The 22,336-nt window shown below is 41.1% G+C and overlaps 3 protein-coding genes across 4 annotated transcripts; 2 read left to right on the top strand and 1 right to left on the bottom strand.

The window, feature by feature from the left end:
• The first annotated feature begins 1,048 nt into the window (after positions 1–1,048).
• Positions 1,049–6,552, top strand: rabgef1l (RAB guanine nucleotide exchange factor (GEF) 1, like). Its single transcript, XM_044032469.1, has 9 exons — positions 1,049–1,200; positions 1,707–1,901; positions 2,038–2,210; positions 2,564–2,742; positions 3,774–3,855; positions 3,953–4,085; positions 4,607–4,698; positions 4,814–5,070; positions 5,813–6,552. The coding sequence occupies exons 2-9, from the start codon at positions 1,729–1,731 to the stop codon at positions 6,242–6,244; spliced, it is 1,521 nt and encodes a 506-aa protein (XP_043888404.1). The 5' UTR covers positions 1,049–1,200; positions 1,707–1,728; the 3' UTR covers positions 6,245–6,552.
• A 4,615-nt stretch (positions 6,553–11,167) lies between these two features.
• LOC122773655 lies at positions 11,168–13,704 on the top strand. Of its 2 annotated transcripts, none has more exons than XM_044032481.1 (6): positions 11,168–11,211; positions 11,304–11,342; positions 11,742–12,032; positions 12,169–12,438; positions 12,540–12,821; positions 13,256–13,704. In XM_044032481.1, the coding sequence occupies exons 1-5, from the start codon at positions 11,187–11,189 to the stop codon at positions 12,806–12,808; spliced, it is 894 nt and encodes a 297-aa protein (XP_043888416.1). In that variant the 5' UTR covers positions 11,168–11,186; the 3' UTR covers positions 12,809–12,821; positions 13,256–13,704. The 2 variants fall into 2 exon arrangements, with proteins under 2 accessions (XP_043888416.1, XP_043888417.1); XM_044032482.1 differs by having other exon boundaries at positions 12,540–12,804; positions 13,256–13,678.
• Positions 13,705–15,105: 1,401 nt separating this feature from the next.
• otol1b (otolin 1b) lies at positions 15,106–21,399 on the bottom strand. Its single transcript, XM_044032470.1, has 5 exons — positions 19,756–21,399; positions 17,940–18,351; positions 17,770–17,859; positions 17,249–17,320; positions 15,106–17,163 (listed from the first exon to the last, which is right to left on the bottom strand). The coding sequence occupies exons 2-5, from the start codon at positions 18,343–18,345 to the stop codon at positions 16,265–16,267; spliced, it is 1,467 nt and encodes a 488-aa protein (XP_043888405.1). The 5' UTR covers positions 18,346–18,351; positions 19,756–21,399; the 3' UTR covers positions 15,106–16,264.
• Between the last annotated feature and the right edge of the window lie 937 nt (positions 21,400–22,336).

Below are 22,336 nucleotides of genomic sequence, written 5' to 3'. Positions count from 1 at the left end.
CGTCTCTTGAGTCACCAGGTAGCCAGCCTGAATGCATTTCAAATGCATCATCTTGTATCCATGGTGCATGCCATATCTATCCAACTGATCCTGGAGAAACATTGCTATGTCTAGCAGATCTGAATGGGCTTTCCTTCTGAACAACTGCAAAGTCCTCAGGTGCCTACGTAAAGTCGACAACCTAATTGTAATACCATTTATGTGACTTAAGGACAGGACTATCTCCCAGTGTCTTAAACCCAGATCAAAGTAAAACTTGATTAAACAAAACAAGCCGTCCATGTTATAAATCAAACTCTAAATAAAGGAATGAATGTGTTACAAATTAATGTGAAACAATTAATCGATTAATCCATAATTAATCGATTACTAAATTAATTGACAACTATTTTGATCAGCGATAATCAGTTTGAGTTTTTTTTCATGATTAAAACAAGGTTTCTAATTGTTTAAGCTTCTTAAATGTGAATATTTTCAGCTAAAAGTAAATTACTTTACTTTTTACCCATAACCATTACATTATTTACCATATAAGATACGTGAGCAGTATACAAGTCTGCCACAAGGTGGTGACAAAATACTATGAGACAATTTAACACTGCTCTCAGTGCCAGTGAACCCAGAGAAAAATAGACAATGAGCAGAATAGCTGGACCACACAGAGACAAGCATTTACAAATACATTTTTATCAAAGTTAAACAAAGAAATAAACAAACTAATATCATGCTACAATTGAAACAACAGATTAAGCATGTGCTGTATTCTTTAAAGAATTTCCAGCAGGCTGTACACTGATGCTCAGCCCCACACAGTTCAAAGTTTCTTTGATGACATCACATTAAAGGAAAAGGCTTGTACCCCCATCATACCTGTTTGCAAGGGTTTTCATTATTGTGTGGATGGATTCTTAAGAGCTGAAGTAAATAATTAACATGCAAATGGTGAGTAACATTCAACCGAACTAATCCTGCAAATATAGACGTATGGCAATGACACAATCCAGGCTGAGGGGGGCAGCAATTCGCAGTCGAGGCGTCCGGTCTGCCATACAACAAGTAGAAGAAACGCCTGTCAGACAAAATGGCTGTGGGACGAGGCTAGCTGTTTGTTTTACGTAAACATTCATCACCAGTGGACTGAAGCAGGATAACGTTACGCGACAGAGTTTGCTTTTTTTTCCACACTGTGAATATATGAATGTACGTTGACATATAATTCACAACCCATAGCATTTCCATGAACTCAGTGACAAATTAGCTATTTACCGAGCTTAGCTTTCTAATTAGCTTATAGGCAAACATTAGTTGGCTAGCTGTGGATTCGCGTTGTGGGTGTGACACAGACGTAGCAGTCAAACAACAGTGTACCCGTTTGTCAATAACGACACGGGATCATCTAGAGATTTAATTTGTTTTGGAATTGTATTATTCGAAATAGTTGGCGTTAATCCGTGTCAGATCAATACCGTGAGAGTCTAGCTGGCTATCAGCTAGCTAATGCTAACCAGCAGAAAACAAAGTGGCGATGTTGCTTTCGCTGTCATCCGATGCAAGTTATCATCCCGAGACATAAATCATATCAGAGCAGCAGAGAATTCACGGGTCGTGTGCTTTTACGACATAACTATGCACTTTTGACACTTGGATGCTAACCGTGCCTGCTGCTGGTTTTGTAAAACTCTTCTGACCTCTGGTTCTGCCTGCAGTCCTATTGAGTTCTGGTGAAGGATGATGAGCCAGCGGCGTGGTATCCATCTGGACCAATCGGAGCTGCTTTGCAAGAAAGGATGTGGTTTTTATGGCAACAATGCCTGGCACGGCTTTTGTTCTAAGTGCTGGCGAGAGGAGAATCAGCGAGAAAAGCAAAAACAGATTCAAGAAGACTGGGCACTTGCAGAAAGGTCTGTCCGTCCATCATATGTCCTCAATACAACTATTCTGAAGTCTGACATTCATTTGTTCTCTTGCCTCCGTGTCTGCTGTTAGCTTGCTGTTCATCTAACAACTAATATAGCTTTATTGTTATTTCCTTTGTAGGCTTCAGAGAGAGGAGGAGGAAGCATATGCAAGCAGAAATCAGAAGGCCCAGTCTCAGCCAACAATCACTCCCTTCAATAAGTTTGAGGAAAGAAAAACAAAAGAAAAGTCCAGCAAAGTTCACACAGTCACAAAGTTTTTTATTCCTTCCACAAAAACACCACCAAGAAAAGGTATATATATGACATCTGGATGTATATGAAATGGTAGTTATTGAAAATTGCAACATTTCAGTCATGATTTCTATCTAAATATGTTATTTTTGCACTTTTAAAAAAAAATTCAGAGTTGTTTTATGATATTAAAGATTTGGATAACAACGGGATAATACGTTTGACTCAATATCAACTTGTTAAGTCTATCTTCAACATGAAATAATTAAACCAGTCCATGTTTCCACAAATTCAACCTGCATCATTAAAAAAACAAAACAATTACGACAGTTTGACCTAAATATGTATTTAAAAAAAAAAAAAATCAAGTGTTTGTAGCTTTAATTAACACAACATTAAATTTCCTCCTCAAGATGCTGCTTCCTTAGATACACAGTCCAGCCCGAGCCCGAGCTCCTCTGCAAGTCGACATTCCTCTGTGGACAGCGATCACGCAACCCGAGAGTTCATTGATTTTCTCAAGCCTCTGAAGTCTGGCAGGGAGATCTTCAAACAGTGCCGGGCCTTCACGGAGACCATGGTCTACAAGCGAGTGAGTTGAAGTTGATTACTCATTATGGTTTGAGGCGTTGATGTGTGAAATTAGCTTATAGCAAGGAACCACTTATTCCTGGGTGGGGATGGTTGTGAAGTCTCTTGTGAAATTGTTGTGATTATCTGTGGCTTAACCTCTGCTGAAATTCAGTGTTTCAAAAAATGGTGATATCAAGTTTTTAGACATTGTTTTTATCAGTGCTTCTGTTGTAGTGTCATCACCACCTGTCTTTATTTATTACTTACAGTAACATGGTGAAGGTTAATTTAAATTGCTACAGCTCAAATACTTTTATATATATCTTTTATATTTATTAAAACCATTTAGCAACAATGTTAAGTGGCTGCATTTAGTTTTGCATGACCACAACTGGCTGTCAACATTTGCTTAAGTGACAACACAAATGTTTTTATATACATTACATGCAAAAGTTGTTAATTTCATGTTGGCTGTTTTTACTTTTTGGTTGTCTAATAATTGCCCCTCGTAACCAAATAACATTATCAATATCGGTACCAAGGGCTGCATAATAATAATGATTTTATTAGGCACCTTTCACAACTCTAAAGGTCACCTAAGAAATACAGCAAAGAAAAAAACAAGTAAGATAAACAGTATACTGTAGATAAAAATGCCAATTAAAATGGGTAGATAATGCTATGAAATGATAAAGATAATGCTGATTTTGGGAGGTAAACATTAGCAGACAGCATGATTTACAAATGGATTGTGGAGTAGAGTTCCTAAGCAGCATAAACCTGAATGCTCTGAACCTGATGGTTGTCAGATGGGCAGGAGGAGGTTGGAGTAAGGAGGATTTGGAGTTGAATAGGAGAGTATGAATGTGTGTATAGATGAAAATGTATTTGGACATGTATAAAGGTATAAGGTTGTGAAGTGCCTTAAAGGTGAGACAGAGAACTTTGTAGTCATCACGTTGTTTGCTTGGAATCCAGCGTAGGTTTTTGAGTACAGGGATGATGAGTTTGATGGATGTGTTCTGTCAATCCTTTCATTCTTTACTGAAGGACATGGCCGCTGATGAGCTGTCGGAGTGTGTGCAAGACTTCTATCAGAACCTCTCAGATCGTCTCCAGACCCAGTTCAAAGGTACGGCTGATCAGTGACTTGATTGTTCCTGAACACTCAAGAATACATGCAATGTATAGAGTCTTCGGCCTGTATATTAATTTTCTTCTTGGCATAGGTTCCTCAGATCATGTAGAGAGTATTATGGATGAAGTAGAGAAATACATGATGACCCGTCTTTATAAGGAAGTGTTCTGTCCTGAGACCACAGATGATGAGAACAAAGACCTGGCCATTCAGAAGAGAATCAGGTTAGCAACACAGATTTTATATATAAAAGTGGACATATCTGCAGGTACTCCACAGGATAAGATAAGATAGTCCCTTATTTGTCAGGCAGATGGGAAATTTACATTGTTACAGGAGCAAGACAGTAAAGATAAAGATAATAAATAATAAAAAAGAAAATTACAATATAAAAAGATATTAACACTTAGACCATTATAAAAAAAAAAGAGTTAAAATAGCATGTAGAATGTACATTATAGACAGCAGAATATACATAGTATGGACTTGATATTTACAGCATAAATATGTATATTGCACTTGTGTACAGTATATACAGTATTGCACGTAGAAGGACTGGATGCCAATGTAGAAGTAAAAATGTATCCCAGACATTCAAACTGAACAGTACATTAGTTGACGATTAATTTAGTGAATAAATGTTTATATTGTCTGTGATTGTTGTCATTAATTCCCTGCAGCTGCAAATAAAATTACTACAACTGAAAGTTATTGAAATTAGAATTGTTATTGTTTTGTGTTTCAGAGACTTGCACTGGGTCACTATTGAGATGCTGTGTGTTCCTGTAGATGAGGAGATCCCAGAGGTTTCTGACAGTGTCGTCAAAGCCATCACAGGTATAAGCACTAATGTTTGCATGCGTTAGAACGTGTCCACATTATCTTGGCGGTAGTGATTTTTGTACAACTTACACACTTTTGTCATTGCCTCAAATGTTCTGCATCACAACAGATGTAATTGAAATGGATTCAAAGCGTGTGCCCAAGGACAAACTGGCTTGCATCACTCGTTGCAGCAAGCACATCTTCAACGCCATCAAAGTCAGCAAGAAAGAGGCTGCGTCTGCTGACGACTTCCTCCCCACACTCATCTACATCGTGTTGAAAGCAAACCCTCCACGACTACACTCCAACATTCAGTACATCACCCGCTTCTGCAACCCCAGCAGACTCATGACGGGAGAGGATGGTTACTACTTCACTAATTTGGTGAGGGGATGCTCACATGTATTGATGCTGTGTGCGGTTTATTGGTGTATGTCTCTGCATGTGGTGCGCAAAGCGTCCACACTCCCTGAGTCAGGTGTCTCAGATGAGTCTTAAGTTCAGCTCTGTTTGGAAAGAGATCTTTTGCTTATTTTTCACACAAGCACACATCTCACAGCAAAATGGAAACTGAATCTTCCACCACAGTTTCAGCATCTTTGTCTGTCACACAGCTGCATCACAACTTGTTCAGCCATATTTTATTTCAGTGACTGTGTCAGACAGTCTGTGCTCCAGTCATGCAGGAAGTACTGAATGATTGGGTGAACAAACCTTTTTAACTTATTCTAATGATTCAGTATTAGTTTGTGTTAGTGTCATGTATAAAACTACGTCACAGCCGTGCTATGACTATCCTGTCCACATTGAGGAGGTACTAATGGAAAACAACGTGCCTGAAAGCAAACCGATTAGAGTCGAGTGGAGCCGAGTAGTGCTAGAAATCTGTTAATGGAAAAGTGTCATTATATAGACAACGGAAAACAACGGCAGAGAGAGTTTACAATGCTACTGTTTTGTGCTTAATGTCTTACATCATTGTAGAATTGTAGTGAGACTTAAAAATATTTGTTCTGGTGTCATCTGATTGGTCAGCAGTTTTCATATTGTCTTAGTTAGGATGACCATCACCCTGATCTAAGTGAACCTGAAGCCACAAACTGATGACTTCATCCTCTTTCCCCAGTGTTGTGCAGTGGCCTTCATTGAGAAGCTGGATGGTCAGTCCCTGAACCTGAGCACTGAGGAGTTTGATCTCTACATGTCGGGCAAAGCGTCCCCTCACTGGCCACAAACAAGTGGAGCTTCTTCCTCCTCCCCGGGTGGCACTGCTTTCAATCAGGTCCACAAACGGCTGGACCTGCTCACAGGGCTCGGGGAAAGGCAAGAGCGAGTCATAGAGAAGGCTCGACAACTTGAGAGCGACCTGATTGACTGGACAGATGAGGTAGAGCAGAAGGTGCAGAGTGTTCTGGAAAGCTTTTCACCAGAGGCACAAAACCCTGCTGCAACCGCGGCTAGTGGGACGACGTCTGCGGCCTCGTCAGCTATTGACTCTGATAATGTGGAGAACGAGCTCCTGCCTCCACCACTGCAACCACAAGTGTTTGCTGGTTGATAAGAAATCTAGAGGCTTTACTGCATCCTTCGCCCTTTTTCCTCATTGTTCAACTTTGCTGTGTGTATGCACAAACAGCAGCTGTGATATGAATTGTATTTCCATCATCCAAGTCATCCAAGTTCCTTACATCCTTTGCCTAGAGACCCTGAAAATACACTTTAAAGTAAAGGAACAAATAATTAAACAAAATAGTTTAGTGTTTGGGAAAGTGCACTTTAGCTTTTTTTTTTTTGCAGGGTAGGTGATTGATTCCAATCAGGTTTGTAAAAAGTCACAAAATCTGCCCACATAAACCCTTTTTTTTTAATCATACAAGCAAGACAGGTATATGGTTGTGTGTTACCTATAGAGTCACCTTTGTGTGATCACCAGACTGATGTGAGAGCAGCGTCTATCTCATCTTAAATATGGCAATCACTCATAAATCATACTAAATAAAATGACATAAGTTGGATAAAAAAGATAAACTAAAGACCGTCCACATGCAGCATTTTCACTGGAGACACGCATCAGACCTGCGTGCGTCCGTGTCACTGATCTGATGCACCCTGCTGGTGCTTTCACAGCGCCAGGCCAAAGAAGTAGGTCACACTGGTCTTTATCGACAGTGAAATAAGTCGATAAGAGGGTTCATACACCAAGTTTGTTTTTTTCGTTTTTTTCTCTGCACTTATGTTGAACAGCAAAGCGGCTGTGTGGGAAAAGTTGCACTGGTATTAACTTTGTTTAGATTTTTTTTTCTCTTCTCCTATGGATTAATTCATTAATTGAAGCTGCAGCAACTTCAGTCATCTCAGCAGCTCCCAGGTATTAGTTGCTTAGTAACAATGGACACTGTGGCTCCTTTCATGCGTTTTTAGATGCTGCAAGAGAATGGCCCTGAAGACTGTGAGCAGAATGTAAAAAATTAACAGCTGTGATGTTATGGATTTAGGGTTACTAGGGGTTCAGAGATACAGTATTTACTACCTTTGACTGATCAGCTTGTGTGCGTGTTCTCGAATGTGAATTGGTTTTAACAAATATACTGATATTAGTATACGGACTAACTAGCCATGGTCCATCCCCAGATAGGGCTGCCACTTTTTAAAAAAGAAAATCGATCTTGCATCTCCAAGGTGCCAAAGTCACTTGGGTTGTACAGGTCCCTTTTGTACAATCAGTCAGTCAGTGTGTTAACATGCATGTTAAGTCCTGAACTAATTTGGTAATTTTACACTCTTAATGTCATGTAAACACATTACTCCAAGTAATATCAAGCTTGTCTTAGTCGGACAAACATAATGGATAATGCGAGTCATAGTCCGATTACTCCTGCATGTATGTATACACTTAGTTGGACTGGAGTTGGACTTATGCGCATGCACCAAAATTTTCTCCCGGGACACTGACCCGGAAGTAGAACACAGCAACAACAAGAGCCATGCTCGATCTAATTTGTATCACGATTAACATGTAGAGCAGCTACGAAACATACAGAACCACAGCGCGATCCATCTCACCGTCCATCTCTTAAACTGCATGTAAAGTACGGACTGTCCTATGATACGGTATGAGTGGCCTCTACTGGATCCTAAGGGGTACTATTTCAAATTGTCTAGTTTTACGCCCCATGTTTGAAATAAAAAAGTGATGGCTCTATCCTGAGGCAATAATAAATCACTCCAACATGAGAAGATGAAGAGCAGGCTGTTCAAGGGTGTGTTTCTAACATGTGTCCTGGAGGGTCTGAAAAGTAAATTTTCTTTATAATAATAGAGGTGGATTATGAATTTAACAGGCACTTTACAACAGGTCATGTGAGGCAGACTTACACTCCATATAGGTTGTCTTTGATTAACAGCAAAGCCCTGATGTTTTATCTCTATTCGTTTCTTCTTTTTTTCCATCCTTAACTCCTCAGTGTTACCCCAGTGTCCCCTTAGTCCAGGGAACCTTTCTACAGACTGTCATCAGGAGATGTCCTGTTAAAATATCCATGTAACTTCAACCTGCTCCTGACTGAATCCACTTCAACCATGTGAGTTGGTCATCTCGTTACCTCCTCCTCATCATCATTATTTGTGCCTCATATGAATTCAAAACGTTCCTGTTGTCATCCTCGACTTTGCAGATGAGGGGTGGACTGATGAGTGTCCACCTCTCCACCAATGGTGCTGATTTTCTTTTTCTTTTTTTACCCCGTTTGATAAAATAGAACTGTTCAGTTATTGAAAACACTGATAGTCTCTCTACAATTCACATCTGCACTACAGTGCAGACATATACAGTATTTTTAACAAAAAATAATGTATAAATTAATACATGAAGCAAGTCATTTTAAAAAAACAAGTTGTAATTGGCTTAATAATAAATAATTAACCTATGCAGATTATTAAAAAAATAAATGGCAAAAAATATCAGCCTGAATTATTGGTTGGACTGATTTAAGTGTCTACCTCTATTCCAGATTATGTTTTTATGTCATACTATTACTGCGTTCCCAGGTATAAAATGAGGGCACATGGTTGGTCCCTGTTGCCCAATGGAGTGATGTCTGTTGAGTTTTTGGGAAATTGGTATTGCTTCGAATCTTAACTTCCCCTCACTGAAAAAAACCTCCAGCTACTGCTCATGATTTCTGCAGATGTGTGTTTCCCTTAGGTGTGACGCAATTTAGTAGAAAACATGTGTTGACCGTGTGCAGAGGTTATTCTTACAGTGTGTGTTGCATTATGTCCTGTTGTGTGTGTATATGAGAGTGGATATTTTATTCTTGTTTTCATGCCATGACCTCTTTATCTGCAGACATAAGCTGGATGTACAGTGATTTTATTTTTCTATAGAAGTCAGGTATCAACTCTCTTTGAATGCAATAGTAGACATGAATCCTGTAATATTTACAGTAGTACTCTCCTTTTAGTAGTGTGAAGATGCGTTACATGAATCCAAACTGTTGAATAAGAACATTTGTCATCTACATTCATATCTTTAGTGGGTGTCATAAGCATGTCCTGTCAAACAAAAATGTAGCAAAGTAAATCAGCTTTTAGGTGACTGCTATGATTATTTTGTTGGATGAATTAGTTGATGCTGTTTTCCCGAAAAAGAACAGACAAAAATCAATTTTAAACAACTTCACACTGACCATTTTTGTTTAATTTCAAAGCACTTTGTATTGGTATGATTTTAATTGTTCATGGAATGAAGGAAATGGTTGCTCTGTAGTATATAAATAAATATAGTTGTTAATCAACAGTGAGGTGATCCTGAAATGTTGAGGAGAGCTGTAATGTTATGGCACATTTATTTTGTATTCCTCCGATTATTAGATCTTAATCTTTTATTTGCACAAGTATAGTCAGTGTGCAGTTATTTTTAAAATAAGCTTTTAATTGCAAAAAAATAACTTGAATAACTTCTTTTTGCACTGTCTGCAGAAGCCATTTTTTGAGGTCTTTTTAAAAAGGTCTGAAACATCTTTGTAACCTTAACAGGTTACATTATTATATCATATGAATTAATACTGTCTTTTATTTAATTGTAACTTATTGGGGGCAGTGTTATTTGTATCCATGCGTGTGATGATGGTTAATAAAAATGGAAAATGCATGTGTGCAGTTTCTGTTCCTGTGTGCCGTGACTGTCATTGAACTTGTTTCGAAGCTGACCGACTGCAGCCGAGTGAAACATTTCTCTGAAATGATTTTCATAGTTTGGAAACGGTTTGCTAGCGATTTCACGCTGGTAAACATTGAACATTATCTGTACAGCCAGGAATAAAAGCTTGGATATGATTTTAGAGCAACACAAGAACAATCCTATATATACAATACTCACAAAAAGTTAGGGATATTCAGCTTTTGGGTGAAATGTATGGAAAACGTAAAAAGTTCACGCCACAGTGATATTATATCATGAAAGTAGGGCATTTAAGTAGAAGCATGCAATGGCGATTTCCTCATCTCAAACTATTTATTGAAACAAAAGCCAACAGTGGTGGGTATACCACAACAAAAAAATGACGATATCTCAATAACTTGTCATGTGCCCTTGAGCATCAATTACAGCTTGACAACGACATCTCATGCTGTTTAGTAGTCGACTTATTGTCTGCTGAGGCATGGCATCCCACCCTTCTTGAAGGGCGGCCCTCAGGTCTTTGAGGTTCTGGGGTACAGATTTATGAGCCTGTAAGCGGCGACTCAGCTGGTCCCATAGGTTTTCTATGGGATTCAGGTCTGGAGAAAGTGCAGGCCACTCCATTTCACAAAGTGTAGGGCAGTTCTGTATTGACTAGACACACCTGCCCACCACCAAAGGCTCGTCTGACTGATGCATAGCGTTCTCGTCGACATCTCCAACATCGTTGGCGGCCATCATTTCTGCTCAACGTGAATCGACTTTCACCAGTGAACAGCACTGAGGTTCCGTGGCCCATGCAAGATGATGATGCCTGTGCCTTTTGCTGTGGTCCGGTACCCTTGTCATTTCGAATGGTATGACGTGACACTTGGGTGCCTCTCACCTCCCTTAAATGTGCCTGGAGTTGTGTGGCATACATCAAGTTCCGCTGGGCACTGTTCACAATGAAGCGGTCATCAGTGTGGGATGTGGTCAAAGGACGTCCACTTCTATGCCCTTCTGTGACTCTTCCAATCTTTCTGTATCTCTATTGCAACCTGCTGATGACACCCTGTGACCCTTTAAGCTCAGTGGCCACTTCCATCTGAGAACATCCTGTTTGAAGCCTCACAATGGCGAGGTACTGTTGATCAATTGTTAGGTGTTGTCTTGGTCTCATGATGTCAAAATGTGAACAGCATGGGGAAATGAAAGGACACAGATGTTTTTGGGAAAGGGGAAATCCTGTGTGAAAATTTCAAGCTCAAAATGATTTTCACTTCCCCTTTTATTGTCAATAAATACACCACCCTCTCACTCTGTCTTCACAATCACAATGGACCCGAAATGTTTTCTCCTTGGTGAGTTTTCTCTCCACTCCATTCACTGTTTGTCACAAAGTGATTGTGGAGCTATGATTCATCACTAAAGATGTGGTTCATTTTCATTTCAGTTATTTCTACACTTGTGCAACAAGTGCTCGTAGAAGTGGGTACGTACTCAATGTTCCTTAATCCCGCAGTGCCCGTACAAAATCTGTTTTTGTGTTTATAGTAATTGTTGGTTTGGTGTGTTTCAGTGCTCATTGTTACGATTACACTGCAAAAGTTCAGTGACATTTTTATGTGTATGGTAGAAAGCAAATACTGATACTGACATAACGGCATACAATAAATATGGAAAATTTAACTACATGGTTGCATAATATTACATTACATTACATTACATGTCATTCAGCAGACGCTTTTATCCAAAGCGACTTACAATGGAATTGAGTACCACCGAGCCACTCTAACCCATAACAGTTGGTTGGTTGTCACCGGGATGGATGTTATTTGATCTTCAATGACACAACAAAGATATTCATTTATTATATTTTACATCATTACAGTTCCCCATGAGACGTCGTTTGCAGCTGTAGTGGAGATGGTGTCAGGAGACTCCAGGATCTTCAGTGGGGAAGGTTTCCAGCTGAGATGCAGCGTTCCTGATGAGCATAACTCCAAGTGGACTTACCTGTGGTTTAAGGATGCTGACCAGCTGCCACAGTCTGAGCAGAAGCTAGATTGGTGGAAAGCCAGGGTTCGAGATAGTGGGAAATTTTACTGCCAGGGAGTGAGGGACACTGTGGTGGGAAAAATACACACCCTCAAAAGTCTGCCTATGGAGATCATCGTCGACGGTAAGATCAGGCCTCCATCAAGCCCCTTCTCCCTTTTTTTCCTGAGTTCATACCCCCTCTCTCCAGGATAATGGTGTCAGTGTTGGTCTTGCATCTCAAAATGTATTATCTGCCCTCTCTTGTTATCTTCCCCCAGGAGGATGGGCCTTTCTGCAAGTGCCAAATCCAGGCTTTGTTAAGGAGACCTTGAAGCTCACGTGTCGCATTCGAGGCAACCTCCCACTTCATGAAGTGATCTTGTACAAGGACGGCGTGGAAATTATGAAACAGGAAGGCCGTAACCCACATTTTTATCTGAACAACTTGACCCTCGAAGACCAAGGAATGTACTCTTGCCGTGTGTCCTGGGACAAAGACAGACGCACACACTCTGCAAATTCAGTTGATGCTCCAGTGAAGGTGTTAGGTGAGTTTTGTTGCAGAAAATTCACCCACTGACTTTCTTTTAAGATGAAGTGAACAGGTGCAATATGCATACAATAATATGTTCTCTCTCTTCTTTCTCAGAGCATCTGTCAGAGCCAATTTTGGAGATTGTGGTAGACAATAACCCGAGAGCAAAAAACATGAAACTCATCTGCCACGTTCAGTACAACGTCCCCGCGCCCGCTCCTCCCGTAAGCTACTACTTCTACAAGGATGGCGTCAAAATGGGAACAGCACTGTCTGAGAACCATACTTTGGTCAGACGGACCCCGGGTCAGTACAGCTGTAAGGCCAGGGTGGCTCAGTTAGGACTCATCGCATGGAGTGAACCAAAAGCTCTGGGCAGGTGATGCATCCTTAAAGGTGAAATACCTAACCTTTTCTGTCACATTCCCTCCCGGTCCACAAACAATACATAAATCCAAAGCTACAGGCCATACAAAATTTGACCAAGGGCTGTGATTGACTTTGGATATGCCCACTCTAAATTGCCCGTAGGTGTGACTATGAGAATGGATGGTTGTTTGTCTCTAAATGTATCCCTGTGATGGACTGGCAACCTGTCCAGGGTGTACCCCGCCTATCGCCCTATGTCAGCCGAGATTGGCAAAGTGCCCTCCGTGACCCTCATGTGGAGGATAAAGCGGTAGAAGATGGATGAATGAAATCCCTAACCCTGGTGACAGACAGACACTGTGCATTGGGCCTCTGCCGTCAACTTGTCTCTGACTCTGATAGTCCCAACTCTTGAAAAATCCTCAACCTTTTTTTCTTTTCTCCTGAATTTCTCTCTGCAGCTGAATCAACAGCCGTCCAGGCTCCACTGCAGCACCTGCACCTTCATTCTGAGCATCATCCAAATCTTCAGGTCCTCCAAGCTCTCTGCTTTCTCCAGTCCATGTCTATCAACCAAACCCAGTGCTTTATGTAACGGATGTAACAAGTGCTTTCAATTTAGGCCAGATCATAAGATATAGTTTTGCTCATGGAGAATATATATGACATGGACAACAGATAAAAAAAGAGTAACAAAACTATTCTTTATTGGCAGGAAGCCACTCTTCAATTGCAACAAATGAAAAAGTTCAGCTTTGACTGAATTTATATTTCTCTCTATATTGGAATTTACCAGTAAACAACCTCAGTTGTAAACAACAAAATAAACAAATGTACAATATGAATGCTGTTCAAAATGTAAATAAAACAGAAAAATAATAAAGTCCAAAAATAAAGTCAACTGTCCACATAAGTCAGTGTCCAGAGCGTGTGTGTCTATCTGTCAATGTATGGTTGTGTAATTGTTCATCTACCCGGGTAGTGTGATTTTGTTTCTTATCTGTATGATGTGATAGATGAGCTTTCTCCAGATGCTCGATGAAGCTCCTGCCGAAGCCACACCCTCCACGCATGTAAGCCGGTTTTCTGCTCCATGTTCCTTGGTCTGGGCTCACCATCAGAATCGAGTCATACACCAAAAATAAAACCAACCTGCATAGAGCAGCAGTTTTTTTTAGGTCTGTTATTTACATCTTTTAAAACATCATCAACTGTACAGTATTTATCCTCTCTTTTTAATCTTAAATCAATGAACCATTCACATTGACAATGTATCATATACAGCTATAAATGAGTTTTTAAACAGCCTACACACAAAATGGTATATATATGAAATGTTTAACCACCACATAGTCATAGTGCACACAAATTATGAATTAAATCACATATCAATCATGTTTGAGAATAGAGTTATTCTTTGAATAACTGTCTCTCACAAACTCAAATGCACATAATTGCAGGTGTTTTAGATCACAATATCAACTCCTTTAGCTCTGTAGCATTAACTAGCATATAGCAATAGCACAGGTCATATATCAGTAACACGTTGTATAGCCCAATTGCTTACACATAGCACTAGCTCGATTAGCACAGACAATTATCCACACAGCCCCGGTTGCTGATTTTCTCAGAAGCATAACGGCACATAATAATGATATATTCATGAAATGAGTGAGTAATTAGACATGGTCGGCAACTGCTATGCTACGCGCTAATGGTTACTACTCACCGGAGTTTTAACGGCGATATGCGGCAACCAAAAACCTTCTCACGTGTGCGGATACCTTTCAGAATCGAGAACTCAAATCAACAAGCACAAAACAAATACAGTTTTATCCACTCTTCATTTAATTATTAACATTAACTTGCTCTCTCTCGCGTGAGCCGGGAAAAAACACACAAAGGAACTATGACCGTGAGTGGCGCTTGTGTGTGACTAGTGCGCGCCCCGCTGGTGAAAATGAGGAACTACACTAATGTGTGATTCACCATATGATTTCCTATGAAACTGTCAGTGTTGGCATCAAAATTAAACATTCCTTAAATGGTATGTGCTACTGGATTTCATTTTATTTTATTTATTTATTTTATTTAAAACACTCTTTATACAACCCAGCTGTACAACAATACTGCTTATACATGTCACTGCTTATACATGTCACTCAGCTTATACATGTCACTCCCCAGAGTGATAATAAAGCAAACAGTGATGTCATTATATAATCAACACATACATGATATAATCTATGTGAATAGAATAAATGTGAATAACAAGATTCAATATCATATTTTATTACACATATTGTAATATATTTTGATTTTATATATATATTAGAATATATGTTTTAAATGAATAGTAAAAGATAAATAGCAGTATTTTTTTACAGCTCAGCGTGGTCCACCTGCAATACTTTTAAAGTCCACTAGTGGGCAGCAGCAACAACAAATGTTGGTAAGAAGTGACCTAAAGGTCAGAGAGGAGGCAGTGGTCAGGACAGAGGTCAGGACAATGGTCAGGGCAGAGGTCAGGGCAGAGGTCAGGGCAGAGGTCAGGACAGTGGTCAGGGCTGTGGTCAGGGTGTGAGAAAGGGCAAAACAGACAGAATGAGATGTTGAAATTGAAATGGAACATGATTGGGGGTAAAATAAGTAACATGGGGGTAAACATGACATTTAACTAATTTTATTTATTTTGTTTTATTGTTTTGATTATAAGGGTTTTTGGTTTTTTGTTTTATAAATCACACGCTGACAGGTAACATAAGCTTGAGCTTCCGCCTGCACCTTTCCGGTCTATTTCTTTATGTGCTGAATGCTGCTATTTACTTGATAAGAATGTGTGTTTTAAATGTGTCAACACAAATGTACCTGTGCTTACTTGTGAAAACATGTGACTGTGAAATAAACTAACTCAACTCAACTCGTAAAATTAATACTTTAGGCTAAAATGTGTAAAGGTTAAGTAACACAAAATATGTTAAATTACAAGACTTCTCAACTGAAAAGCATCACAAGTGACTCATATTTGTACTGAGAAGTTAATTATTGAAGATATAATATGTAACATTTCTGCTAATTAAACTAATGTTACACATTTTGTTGAGTAGTGTACATTTGCAAAACTCTAAAATGCCATACACATTTATATTTGTTCTATGTTCATGTAACTGAGGGAGAAAATGTTGTCCTACCTGCCTTTAACGAGAGTGTGAAGGATTCCATTAATTTCTCTGCACACAAGGGAGGAAGAAAGGGAGAAGAAAAGAGGAGGAGAAGACAGATGCCAACTGTTATAAAACCAACAAAAACCACAGTAACACAAGTAGATGCTCCTACAACGCACTCTTCAGATATTCAGACAGGTGTACACTGCAGCTTTAGAGTAGCTCATGAGTATGTTAAAGCTGCATCAACAGTGTGTGCTCACGGCGGATCAGTGTGATAGAAGAAGAGACTATCACTGCTGAGAGTCAGGGCGTGTCAGGGTACAGCAGAAACCCAGAGAAGATGCTGTCGTCCTCACTGCTGGCGTACACCCCGTTCCAGTCTCTGAGTGTCTCCATCCACACCTCGTCACCCAGTGCCAGCTGCAGCACCACCAGAGTGGACGCCTGGTCAATGTCCTGACCATACAGAGAGTCCCGGGTCCTCACCCGCCGCTTCCCGTTTACCACCAGTGTGGCTCGCAGCGGCTGGTTGCGCACAGTGATGTGGAAGGAGAAGACATAAACCCCAGGAATGACACAGGTGAAGCTGCTGGACGTGACATTGAAATGGTTCTCTTCATTGTAGAAGATTTTGTCAAAGCGGATTGGGAAGCCAGAGGGAGGGAAGGACTTTTTTGGAGAGATGCCCACACTGAAGGCAGAGCGTTTCTGAGGAACTCCCGATCCTTTAGCCCCTTTCATTCCACGCATGCCTCGCTCACCTCTCATCCCAGGATAGCCTCTGTCCCCCTTTGGCCCGTGCATCCCTCGCATGCCTTGTAGTCCCTGTGGACCTCGCACTCCTGGTTCTCCTGTAGGTCCAGGAGGTCCCTGATCCCCTCGGACACCTACCGGACCTGGGGAACCGTGCTTGCCATTCATTCCTGGAATGCCCATGAGTCCTGGGATGCCAGAGGGCCCAGGATCTCCTCGCTCACCTTTCTGACCCTTCTCCCCGTATGTGCTACACTCCCCCCTGTCCCCTTTTTCTCCTTTTGGACCTAGTTCAACAGCCACTCCTGGAGGTCCAGCTGGCCCCTCTTTTCCTGGTTCTCCCTTCTCACCTGGGCTTCCCATCTGGCCTGGTTCCCCTTTCTCGCCACTATTGCCTTTGACAGCTTGTGGCCCTGTTTCCCCCTTCTCACCTTTTGAGCCAAAATCACCTGCAAAATTAAAAAGAAAAAAAATCGTGTAAGTAATAATTCAGTCTCTAATTTTATTTAATTGATTCAGCAGGAAAATCTGAACCTTTTTGTCCTGGTTTCCCTGGAACACCCGGTGACCCGGCTGTCCCACTGGTTCCTCTGTCACCTCGATCTCCTAAGAAATAGCCAATGTAACACCATCAATATTTATCCCTAATCTAGGTGAACTAAAATAATACGGACATATAAATGAAGGAAGTTTGTTTGAAGTGTGTTTCTTGTTGAAAGTCACAAAAAGTTTCATTAGAATAAAAATAGAATCAATAATTTCTTCCTCTTTTGGTTCCAATTCTTTCAAGAGTAAAACCCCAGACTGAAAAGCAGCATTTTGTAAGCGCTCACAATACTTTATACACGTTTTATTTTTATGCCTCATCACTAACTGCCCTCCTGTGCAACCAGCTCATTCCCCTCACCTGTTGTTCCACGCCTCTTTTTCTCACCTGCAGCTCATTAGTTCCTCTGTGTAAGTTTGCACAAGAACAAGCACAAACAGCAGCCTTATATCCCCAAGATAAGTTGCTATGATCAGTGTCTGTCATGGCTGTATTTTTTCTACTGTACCTTTGTTTCCTTTTAATCCCACAGGACCACTCACACCTGGTGGTCCTGGTGATCCTGCTGCCCCTGCGAGACCTCTCTCGCCTGGTGGTCCTGAATAAGAAAATATAATTGATGTTCAACAATTTACATTTTTTTTATTAATGCGTTGTTTTTTTGGTATAGACACAAACCTGGCAGGCCCCTGTCTCCCTTTGGCCCCTGGGGGCCTCTCTCTGGAGGACAGCACTCACAGAAATTGAAGTAGCACTCATTGTAATCCAGTGTGTAGTTCTCAAGACCAACACCAGGGGGCTCAGTGCTCACAGAGTGGTACTGAGGGAAGACATGGTTGGGGTGGGTGGTCCTCTCTGTGAGTGGCAGTGGGTGGGGCTCCACGGGGTTTGCGGTGGCCCCGACCTTGACTGTCTTGGGCGAGCTGATGGTCACTGGACTGTGCTGCTGTGTCACCTGAGAGACGGGCTTCTTGGTGAACTGGTACTTTGGCTTCGGTGTCGTCTTTGCTTCGGCACCGGACACCGCGGTGAGCGTGAGCACCACGGCGGCCACAAGAGTCCACTGACACCAGATTATCCTCATGGTTGACTGAGAGGTTACACAACATACTTTTAATAGAAGAGTGGATAGAAAATATGCTCCATACATATACAATTTCATATATGGATGCACATGTGCACATACTTTGAAGTGGCACAGTTCTATAAATTACAAACTGTGCTTTAATAACTCCCTCAAATTGGCATTTTTCTACAAAAACAAAGCATGTACTCAAAAATCTAGAAAACAAATCATCATCAGTTTATCTTAGCTGGATTATGGTGACATTATTTGCATGCATTCATCAATTTTCACACTATGATGCAGTTTATCACCTTTGTCTGACTGCCATAAAGATTCATAAGTGGTAACTCAGAGCATTTTGCCTGCTTTACTATGTTAAAACGTATGGTATATACAGAGGCTATAAGAATGTACACATTTTTTTTTCATTTTCACCAACTATACAAACACACCTGAGCAAAAAGTACTCAAAATGTTTAAAATTGCATTGAATGTGAAATTTGGAAATACGTCATAGTTCAAAGTTCACATGGCTCGTTTTTATGAACAGAAAGTAAAGAAAACTTTTTTTTTTTTACTTCTGCACAATTATTGCTACAATTATTGCTATTATATCACTACTAAAATGTGATATAAAATAAATCATAACTTTGACTCAGCTCAACATTTTTTAAAGCCTGAATATGTGACATAGAAACACACACACCCAGGATGTCCATATAAGGAGTTGTCTATTATTCCCACTGCAATTTATCACGGGTGCACCTGCGGCACAGATCCATGCTGTGTGACCACTAAGGGTTAAGGATACACACACACTGTCTACAGAAAAACAACACTGCAGACAAATTCATTTACAAAACACTTAGTGGAAAATTGACTAATTACTCACAGATTAACTTCACACTGCATCTGCTCACAGACCTGACTCTTGTAAACTACCACATTATCAACGTAGGGATTTTTTTGTTTTATGAATTAAGTATGATATATAATTTTTCAGTTTTGCTTTAACTATGTAATGTTTTTAGAATACATGTGTTTTTGCAGGGTGACCTTGAAAAAGAGAGCTTGCCCTCAGTGTTTGCCTGCCCGGTCTCCCCCTTCTTTACGATAAAACACAAAATAAGGATCAAATCATATGACAAAGAACTGATAAGTGATGATTTCATTTACATGCACATTTTTCTTTCATATTCACTGGTGATTATTTGTGTTTCTCTGTCTCTCCACTTTTCTGAACCTCCCTCCGTTTTCTCGGTGGATCAGACTGCACTTGACCTAAAGCTGATTTCATACATCAGTTGTTCTTGTCTATACTCATTTATTTACCAGTGCATTCAGCAGCTTTTCAGAATAAAAGTCTGATTTAGATTTACTTATTTTATATCACGAAATAAGCTCAGTAATGAGTAAGACTTGACTCACCCAGTTATGTGTAAGTCGTATGGTCACTCATCCTGTCCGGTGGTGTATTGGAAGCAGCAGCAGGAGCTCCAGGTCTCTCTGATATCTCTGCCAGGCTTGGGTGAAAGAACATCCCCACCAATGAGGCTGTTTTCTGGAGGCAAGGGGGGAGGTCTGAAATCCAACTACGGCAGGCTGGAGCTGACCCAAGGTGAACCACTGTGCTGTGGCCCATTCTCTGAGGCCTCTTGTGTAGAAAGGTGCTTTTGTGACACGGGATACAGCGGCCGCCAGGAGCACTCCATCGCTGCGAGCTGGGCGAGGAGTAAAGGCTGTGGGGCAATGGGTCACCTGATACGTGAGGCTTTTCTTCAACATCCAACCTGCTACCTGCGCTCCTGCAGTGGGACAAAGCCCAGCAAAGAGGGGTCTGTGACAGAGGCCAGTGCACTACAATGGCCTTTTTTTAAGTGAAGGATTGTGCAGCTTTCTGCAAGAAGCTGCAGTCAGGAAGGTACCAACCATTTTTATTATATATTTCTAAGCAGATTCATACAGGTTGACTTTCATGACCATGTGCCAGAGTTAATTAAAAATTGCTTTAAAACCGGGCTACTGGTATTTGGTGAAGATCCAGGAGAAGGCTTAAGTCTGAAGAGTGCTGATAATCTCCTCAGTCAACACCTGCTAAACCTGAGCTGTTTGTTAGGTACCAGCTTATCTCCCTTAGATCAGTGCAGTTGTAATGCTCGCCTGCTCGCTCTGATCAACTTTCTGCAGCTACGTTTGCAAACTATGATTCAAACTGCGGCCACACAATGATTCATTATTGGTGGTGAAACAAGATAGCGTCGGGTTTTTATCAAAAAAATGATGCTTGCTGCTGTTTGTCTGGTGGAAAGCCTCCACTTGCCGTTGGAAGTGGATGTTTGAGGAGCAGCGGACACGCCTCACTCGTCGAAGACCTCATGTCCTCAGAGAGATCTATGACCAGCTATGATGAGTGAGCAGGAAGACGGGAAATTAATTTGGGAAACAGAGAGGGGTTTTGGTGCTGGAGCTACTAAGGAGGAGAAGATTGTGTTTGTCTAAACTATGTCTATCTGCCCATGTACACGTCTTCGTCTTTATCTCCTTGCCTCCGTTTACATTTTTCCCTCCTTCCCAGCAGCTCAGGTGATGTATCCCTGACTTGCCCCTGCGTGTAAGATATGCGGGCCGAGTCCTGAGACTGAGAGAAAGTGGGGTTCCCTTGGGTTTCTTCATGCCCGACCTCGACCTTGGAGTCTCTCCACTCCATTCAGGACCACACACAACAACAGCGGTCAGCTTACAGTGCCCAGCTGGTCACAGAGGAGCCGGGCGCCTCTCACCTGTCCATTCATTCAAAACTGGCACCTGCCTTGCCCTCGGCCTCCAGCCACACACTCTATATACTCAGTGGATAAGGAAGAGTTAACTTACCCAGCAGGTGCAGTCGAGCAGAACGAGCAACATGTATTACCTTTCATTAACCCCATTCATGTTCAGGAGATGTTGGAGCTGCAGTGAATGTATATACCTGAAATGTCCAAAATAGGACCCGCAGGCCAAAGTTGGTCGACAAAAGGATTTTGTTAGGCCCGCCAGACCCAATCCCGGGTTATACCACAAATGATTGAAGAAGCTCACACTCACTAAGACAGCATGGTCAAAAGCATGACGAAATTTCAGGTTGGTGTATTACTTTAGACTGACGAGGAGATTTTATGGTCTGTCTGCCTGAACTGGAAATAAACTGTAATCCGCCTAAAGCTGAGGACACACTACAAGACATTAGTGCCTGATTTTGCCCTTGATTCACAGTTGGGCAGAGTCTGCTCCAGTCAGCACTAGCTGGGCACAGTCAGAATTAAATCTGTTAGTGTGTGAGAGTAACACACCTGAGTCGTTGTCAATCAAACAATGTTGTCGGGTAATTTGTACTGATTACTGACCCAGCTGCAAACACGCGTTGCCACCAGCCAAAGAAAAACAATGGACGGGACACAGGACATAGCATCAAAAGACAAAGACAACAGGAAGTTTGATGCGTTCAGCTGGTTTGACAAATCATGTCGTGTGTTATCCCTCTTCAGACGCAGTCGTTAAATGTATGATCCCCTGTCTGTCAGTTGTCTGCTGAAAACAGTCGGTTAGTGTGAACTCCAAGTCTTTTCAAAATCAGTACCACCTGTGAAAGTTGTGTAGTGTGAACCCCGGCTTTGTGTGACACACAAGAAACATCTATTTTGGTCTGGTGAGCCTGACCTCTGGAATCAACAAGGCATTGTCACCCAGAGAAAGTGCTTCTCACTAGATAGTTTCTCTTTTTTTATGTTCTCTGTAAATGTTCTCTGTGTCAGCAGATTCTGAAACACTCAGAACAGCCGACCTTGCTACGTCTAAAGTCACTGAAATCACATTTGTTTCCCTCACTGTAAAGATCATTTTGAACTTGAGCAGCTGGTCTTGACCATTGGCTGATTAGACATTTGCATTAACAAGCAGTAAAACAGGTGTACCTTATAAAGTGGGCAGTAAATGTATTTACTGGTAGTTATCAGTTGATGCTGTATTTATC

The sequence above is a fragment of the Solea senegalensis genome, linkage group LG8, assembly GCF_019176455.1.
Source record: "Solea senegalensis isolate Sse05_10M linkage group LG8, IFAPA_SoseM_1, whole genome shotgun sequence".
Classification (NCBI taxonomy): domain Eukaryota; kingdom Metazoa; phylum Chordata; class Actinopteri; order Pleuronectiformes; family Soleidae; genus Solea; species Solea senegalensis.
This window is presented reverse-complemented; position numbering and strand designations above follow the sequence as displayed.